Below are 8,309 nucleotides of genomic sequence, written 5' to 3' on the forward strand. Positions count from 1 at the left end.
AGTTTTCCTCTGATGCATGACCTCCAGTTTTATTTGACCTGGGCTCCTACCCCCTCATCCCACCATTATCTTTGAGACACAGCATAAACAAAATAAAGAGTTGTATTTTAAATTATCTTTGTTTGAAATATATGGCCTTTTCATTGTGGAAGTAGAAATAAGGTATTTTAGTCGATGTCCTGAAAGTTAAATTTTCCTTCACATTAACATCAGCCAAACTAACTTGCTCATGTCATGTTACAAACCCTAATATTGAAATACTAGAGGCCCTGTACATGAATTTTGTGCACTCTGTGGGAGAGGGGTTACTCAGCCCAGCCTGTGCCCACTCGCAGTCTGGGAGCCCTCAGGGGATGTCCGATTGTCAGCTTAGGCCCGCTGCCCTATATGCACCCCTGTGTTCATTGCAGCATTATTTGTGGTTGTCACTGGGAATGGGCCTAAGGGAGCAGTCACTAAGGAGGCAGGAGAGGCTCCCACCACTGCTGCTGCAGTCCCCAGCCTTGAGCGCAGCTCAGGGTTTCTGGCTGAGCGATGCTGCCCCTGTGGGAGCACACTGACCACGAGGGGTCAGCCTCTGTGTTGAGCGTCTGCCACCTGGTGGTCAGTGCGCGCCATAGTGACAGGTTGTACCTCTGTTTGGTCAATTTGTATATTAGCCTTTTATTATAGAGTATTTCCTTGTATTTCAATCTGAAATGAGCCATTTCCAACCCACACTTTATTGCAGATCAGTAAACTTGAACAGAGCCAAGGAAGGTGTGTGGAAAGAGGCAGGAGCCACAGCGACTCTCACTGAGGGGGCAGTGGTAAGACCTAGGAGGAGAGTGAGTGTAGAAACAACTTCTGGTTGTCCTTAGATTGACAGTGAGAACCACTTTTTGATGATTATTTTGGTTAGTTTCCAGAGAATCAACTTCTAGACTTCTGCTGAAGCAGACATATACAGATTATTATTGCTGTTGCTGACCTACCTCAGTTGCTATTTTAATTTGAATATCTCTTACTAAAATTATTCCAGTAACCATTCCTAACCCCACACTTTGGCCTCTCTCTCTCTCTCACTGCTTGGCAGTCAATAAGACAGTGTTTGTCAGTTTTAATAGGGTAATACTTTAGGAAGATTGAGTTCATGTTCTGGCCCTCACCTACATAATTTCATTCTTAAAACAGATGTGGAACTCATTCAGTTCATTGACTTCACACCAGAATTGATTCACTTCCCTTCCGTCGACTGGAGGAAAATATCTTTGAACTGAGCACAATAGAAGATCTCCCCACCGCCCCCAACACACCTACCCCCACCCCGCCATTTGGGTCTTGTTCTTATCCTAAAAAACAAACAGACATAACACAAAGGACTTGTCAGAGGCTCCTGGTGAAGCAATGCAGAGAAGGTAGTAGGGCGATCTTGAGAGGCCATGTGTCCAAGAAGAGACCTGGACTCTGGAAAAACCTGTGTTGACTCAAACTATCCTTCCTCCCATCTCTCCTATGGCCAGAATACCCATCACCAAATCTTGCAGCTGAAGAGCCTTGGGGGCAGGAATTACAGGATTGCAAGGAACTAAATGAAGTGAACTTTTTTGACTTCAACCTAGGTAAGTGAGGGTTCATGAAATGCTCAAGAGAAAATTAATCTTTACTCCCAGGGTAACAAGGTTTGGGATGGCACTTGGAAGAAGTTTGTATCTTCCCAGTAGCATTGAGTATAACTCTTCTCAGTCACTAGCTCTCCATTCCTCTTGGAACATGGTGATATCTGCAATTTCTGTTCACAGTCTTCATTTTGATATTGGGAGAGAAAATGTGTCAAAGTGGAAAAAACTGGAGAGTATGTATCTATTTTCTGTTTCTTTAGATGAAAATGTACCTCTTGATACCAATTTTCTACATGACTTCGAAGAGCTAAGCTACCTATTGGGAAATCCCGCAGAGCAGCTACTCAGAAACCACACACTACCTCTCTATGATCAGAATCCTTCTGCAGGAAAGAGCGCTGAGAGCTCCAACCAGGAAGAACCTCTCAATCCCAGAAGCTATGCACAAAACAGTGCCCCAAAGAAGCTACACCAATGTATTCAGTGTGGGAAAGATTTTCTTTCCATAAAGGTCTTTAAGGGGCACCTGGAAATTCATTCAGGAAAGCTCCCTCATGGGTGCCCTGAGTGTGGGAAAAGATTCCTTCGTAGGTCAAACCTGCAAAGGCATCTTCGAGTTCACACAAGGGAGGCACCCTATAAATGCAGCGTGTGTGAGAAGCTATTCACTCAGTTGTCACACCTCAGAGAACACCAGAAAAACTCTTCTAGTCAAGGAGTGTCCACTTGCCCCGAGTGTAAGTTGCAATTTTGTAATAGAAAACAATTTATGCAACACCTAAAAATCCACACAGGTGGAAGACCCCACAAATGCCAGAGTTGTGAAAAAACATTTAGACGCCAAACAGACCTTAATGTGCACTATGCATCACACACTGCAGAGAGACCATTTATATGTGAGCATTGTGGGAAAAGCTATAGGCAGAGATCCAGCCTTATTTTTCATTCAAGAAACCATTCAGTGGAAAAGCCATAGAACTGTACCAACTGTTCTACAGGCGTCCATAAGAAAGCACACTTTAATATGCACTTTAGAGAAGAACTCTTTGAAAATTTGTTGAGGGAAAATGTTCCTAAACAGAGTGACAATAAGCTACCAAAGCTTTAACTTGCACTAGGCTGTCTTGGAAGAACAGTTTTGTTTGAGCTTTTGCATTAGAACAGCTTTGTATTTTGCTGTGTTTAAAACTTATCTTCCAAGGCACATAAATTCTAGAGTATTCACTGATTCTTGCCACTGTTCTAGACATGATTTTTTTCTGTCTAGGCAAGTCTTTCTTAATCTTTATGATGAAATGTCTTTGTGCCAAGCCAACCACGATATCGGTATGAGTCGGGAACATATAAATGCTGGCATTCCTTTTCGATCTAGGGTCAGTATTTTAATAGATGGGGATGTGCCCAATTGACCTGTATCTGTGCAATATTTTAGTCACGTGGAAATGGCTATGCTGTTTCTTTATGATTGCCACTGACAAGTACTTGGAGCACCATGTGGATGCTTCCCTGACAGTGCCAACAAGCACTTCCCTTGACTCCCACTTACACCACATGTCAGAATCTCCTGTGCACCCACTGCTATGTTTATGCATCATTTGAGCCTTGAACACAGTCCATTTCTGAAATACGGAGCACTTTCAAAGGATAGGGGAAAGGAAAGATGTCCAACTCATGCAGTACTGGGAAGGGCAGAGAACAGTACCCACCACACACGTACTAGGAATATAGAGCGGCTTATAGAAGGGTGGAGACCCTACCTGGAACGAACTACCTCTAAATTCTGTGTTTTCTTTCTTTGCTCTTTGGAATGATGAGAGCATTGAATGCTACAAACTTTAAGCCTAGCTAGGATCACATGCCACAAAACTTGTTTAATGTTCTGTTTGTGATTTTACAATTATTTGTTATTACAGTTTTCATTTTATTTCCTTTCTGCCCCAAGAGTTGAACGTTGTTCATTTCCTGTGGATTTTTGGTTACAATGCAAGTTATTAATAAACTTGGTTCATTCTACTTCTGTTTTAAAGTTTATTTAGTTTTTCTTGAAGACGCATGTCCTATGACTGCAGAGATTACGGGCTCCATTTGTAAGGTACTTCCTAGGAGAGAAATGGTTGTGCCATCGGTTTATAGCTATTCATCTTCTCTAAATACTGCCAAAATGTATGACACATATCCCTTCCCACTCCTTGGCTTCTGGTTTCACTCACCTACTGGTGTCCCTTGATGAAGATACTAGCCCAAGTGTTACATAGTTCAACTTAATTAGTGCTGTTTGAATTCTGGTGAAGAAACCTTTTGTCTACCCCAAGATCATGAACCTATTTCTACATTTTCATTTTGAAGTTGTATTTGTTTACCTTACACATTGAGATTGCATTTTACCTGGAGTTGCTTTCTTTTACAAATGTTGTGAGGTAAGGTTCAAGATAACTTCAGAATGGAAGGTCCTTACCACTTGAGATTTTGTCCTCGGCCTTTGGGTCTTAGCAAAAATTGAGACGCTAAGAGAATGCTTTTACCAGCCTGTACATGGATTTGAGCAAGTGTGTTATGAACAGCATTCCAGGTGAAGGGATGTCTCATACAAAGACCTGACGAGAAGAGCACAGAGTGACTGGAGGGAAAGCTAGAGTGTTAGGCAGAGGCCAGGTAATGGAGGGTCTAGTAATCTACCTGATGCATTTGGAACCTCATCCGGCAGTCCAGAAAAAATCATGGACTCCAGTTGAGAAGTACTGGTGACATGCGCATTTTAGAAAGCTCACTCTGGCTCTTGGATGGGGATTAGGAGAGACAAGATGGGAGACAGAAAGACTAGTGAGGAGGCTACTGCAGATGAGAAAGTGGGCTGAGCTAAGGGCAGTGGTGTGCAGATGAAACAGAAGGTAAGAATTCCGGAGGAATTAAGAGGCTGAATCCACAGTCTCTGATGATTGACGGTATATGGGGTGGGGAGGTGCGTGACAGCCAGCTCTGTGTCCTGAGCATCTGGAGTTGGGAGACTGGAGGAACAGCTCAGGAAAAGGGAATGAGGGCCCTCTTAGCCTATAAGCCCAAGGGCACCCATTTAAACTCATAGACATTTCAATCCTGTCACCCTGTTTGCTCTCTTGGAAACTGTCTCCTGCCCACAGTGTTTCATTCCTTTAACAGTCTTTGGGTGCCCATTATGTTCTAGATAACATCATAGGTACTGAGGATGGCAGGGTCTCGGGCTTCAGGAAAGTCACAGGTTAGGAAGACAAGACTAAAAGTTAAGCAGAAAATTCTTCATCAAGGTAGTAAGTTCAGTAATAAACTAATATGTATAAGTTAATATTGGAGGAAGGTACAAATGTCCAGTTGTAAGATAACTAAGTACTAGGGAGGTAATGTACAACATGATGGCCATAGTTAACACTGCTGTGTGATGTATAGGAAAGTTGTTGAAAGAGTATATCCTCAGAGTTGTCATCGCAAGAAAAACCTTTTTCTTTTCCTTATCTTCTTTCTTTTTATTGTATCTAATAGTGACCCGGTGCATGAAATTCATGCACATTAACATTGTATCTATATGAGAGAATGGATGTTAGCTGAACCAATTGTGGTAATCATTTCACAATATATGTAAATCAAACCATCATGCTGTACACCTTAAACTTAGACAGTGACGTATGTCAATTATTTCTCAATAAAACTGGAAAATAGAAAGCAAGAAAAACTTAAAATTTTTTAAATTACTCATTGCGCTGTGATACAGGAACGCCCCCTCTAGCTAGTTATCCAGAAGAATTGAAAACAGCATCTTCAGGAGATAGTAGCACCACAATGTTCATGGTAGCACGATTCACAAGAAGCGAGATGTGGAAACCACCAGTTGAGAAGTACTGGTGAGATGTGCATTTTGGAAAGCTCAACAGATGAATGGATAAAGAAAATGCAGGGTGTTCTGTCAATGGGATATTATTCAGCCTTAAAAGACAAGGAAATTCAGCAAATGTAGCAGCATGAATGAACCTGGAAGGCATAATGCTAAGTGAAATATGTCAGTCACAGAAGGACAAATACTGCATCTTTCCACTTACATGAGGAATCAAAAATAGTCACACTGTTTAGAATCAGGGTAGAATGGTGGTTACTAAGGGAGGGGGAAATGGGAAGTTGCTACTCTGTGGGATTAAAGTTTCAATTATGCAAGCGCAATAAGTTCAGGAGATCCGCTCTACACACTGGGCCTACCTGAACAATACCGCACGCTGCACTTAAAATTTTTAGGAGGGTAGATCATGGTCAGTGTTCCAACCATAATATCATAACTTTGTGTTAATCCTCACCTGAGGTTATTTTTTCCATTAATTTTTGGGAGAGTGAAACAGAGAGGTGAGAGAGAGAGAGAGAGAGAGAGAGAGAGAGAGAGAGAGAGAGTCATTGATTGGTTGCCTCTGCACGTGCCCATACTGCTGTGGGGGATCAAACCTGAAACACAGGCCTATCCCCTTGACCTGAAATCGAACCTTCTGTGAGCAACACCAGCCAGGGCAATCCTATTTTTTAAAAATAGAAAATTACCCAAGATTCACATTTACTGAAATAAAATGACATCAAACACAGAATTATTCTATAAAATAGCATGCCAAAATGTGTTTAAGGAGGGTGGTCAATTGGCTTTTTAAATTTTGTCATTCTTAATGTGTAATTTTTAAGAATGTCATTCTTCATGGGTAATCAGATCTTCAATTAACCTTAAGGCACCCAAGAAAGGTTGCTGTTATTCTGAACACAAGCTACAGTAAAAAGTGTCATGTCAGATCACTGAGGAGAAAGCAGTCTGCTATATGTCAGACGCTATGTCAGGTGGGTAAAAGAGATGTTACATAGATGAGTGAGAGGTAGAGTGAGGCCTTGATTTATGAGTTTAATTCGTTCCGTGACGGAGCTCATAACTCAAAGTACTCATATGCAGAAGAATTGAAAGCAGCATCTCCAGGAGATATTAGCACCACAATGTTCATAGCAGCATGATTCGCAAGAAGCAAGATGTGGAAACCACCAGTTGAGAAGTACTGGTGAGATGTGCATTTTAGAAAGCTCAACAGATGAATGAATAAAGAAAATGCAGGGTGTTCTGTCAATGGGATATTATCCAGCCTTAAAAGACAAGAAAATTCAGCAAATGCAGCATGAATGAACCTTGAAGGCATAATGCTAAGTGAAATATGTCAGTCACAGAAGGACAAATACTGCATCTTTCCACTTACATGAGGAATCAAAAATAGTCACACTGTTTAGAATCAGGGTAGAATGGTGGTTACTAAGGGAGGAGGAAATAGGAAGTTGCTACTCTGTGGGATTAAAGTTTCAATTATACAAGTGCAATAAGTTCTGGAGATCTGCTCTACACACTGGGCCTATCTGAACCATACTGCACGCTGCACTTAAAATTTTTAGGAGGGTAGCCCTAGCCAGTTTGGCTCAGTGGATAGAGTGTTGGCCTACGAATTGAAGGGTCCCAGGATTGATTCTGGTCAAGGGCACATGCCTGGGTTGTGGGCATGATCCCCAGTAGGGGGCATGCAAGAGGCAGCCAATCAATGACTCTGTCTCATCACTGATGTTTTATCTCTCTTGCCCTCTCCTTTCCTCTCTGAAATCAATAAAAATATATTTAAAACAAACAACAAAATATGAAATTAATATTGGTATCTATTCCATTTAAAAATCAGGACAATGTATCAACATGAAATAATATTTCATAGAAAATTAGAGCCCAACATAGCCTGTGTCCTGATGAAATGATTTCCTTCCTCTCCATCACCCCACAGGCTCCACATTAATAATATATGATTTTGCATACTGTTGCCAGTTTGTTAAAAATTCCTAAACATAACTCTGACAAGACAATATTTCTCTCTTGCCTGTAGTCTCTAAATTTTTGTTTCTGCGAACAAGAGAAAGGGTTTCACTTCTGCAAAGCCCACATCTTGCAAATTGAAAATAAAACCAGTTAACCCAGCTGATGTAGAGAACTTGGGGAGGAAAGCTGTGTCTCCAGTAGCATTGTTTCCCTAACTTAATTAGCCTGAGTTTGCTGTTAATAAACCCCAAAGCCCTGTTGAATCCCAGGCTTAGGCCAGGGCAGAGGTGGCAACTGTAATCTCCACAGTTCATTCCCTTATTCATCCTGAGATGCTGATTCCAGTCAGGGAAGGTCACTCTGGGTAGAGCAGTGCAATTGATAAAGGCCCTGGGACCCCACAGGTCAACACGCCAGCCTGATTCTCGCCAGAATCCTTCAAGGAGAGTGCTGTGATTCAGCATTTAACCATAGCCTGACATGTGATTAATTCTGAGCAGTGTCTGCCAGCCTGTTGGAGGAGCCTGACTATAGCAAACATCACACTCTGGACTTATCAATCCCTATACTGGATGACTATGAATTAAGACCAAACTGAGCTTTTTCTCACAGCCTTCATAACCTTTGTGCAAAGGCAAGTTGGATTAAACTCCCAAATATATCTTTGTTCTTTTTATCAGTACTCTGGAAACCATTTGCTCAGGATATATCAGAACTTTTCCATTCTTGGCCTTGAATACATAAGATTTACCCCACAAAAAACCCTTCTGTCTTTCCAATTCCAATCATGGGAGAATATTGGTGGGTTTTTTCTTTTTGTTTATTTGTTTTTAAAGGAAGTGTTTTTTTCTATAGACAAAGTTTAACTGCAT

The 8,309-nt window shown here is 41.5% G+C and overlaps 1 protein-coding gene across 1 annotated transcript in view; it reads left to right on the forward strand.

Moving 5' to 3' along the window:
• LOC107184259 (zinc finger protein 449-like) overlaps positions 1-3,614 on the forward strand; it is a 9,788-nt gene extending 6,174 nt beyond the window's left edge. The window contains exons 3-4 of the mRNA XM_015568589.1: positions 1,466-1,601; positions 1,862-3,614. Coding sequence (XP_015424075.1) covers positions 1,466-1,601; positions 1,862-2,577 — 852 coding nt within the window. The 3' untranslated portion in view covers positions 2,578-3,614. The remainder of the gene's footprint in view (positions 1-1,465; positions 1,602-1,861) is intronic.
• The last annotated feature ends 4,695 nt before the right edge of the window (positions 3,615-8,309 follow it).

This window comes from Myotis davidii, unplaced genomic scaffold (genome assembly GCF_000327345.1).
Source record: "Myotis davidii unplaced genomic scaffold, ASM32734v1 scaffold1465, whole genome shotgun sequence".
NCBI classification, from domain to species: Eukaryota; Metazoa; Chordata; class Mammalia; order Chiroptera; family Vespertilionidae; genus Myotis; species Myotis davidii.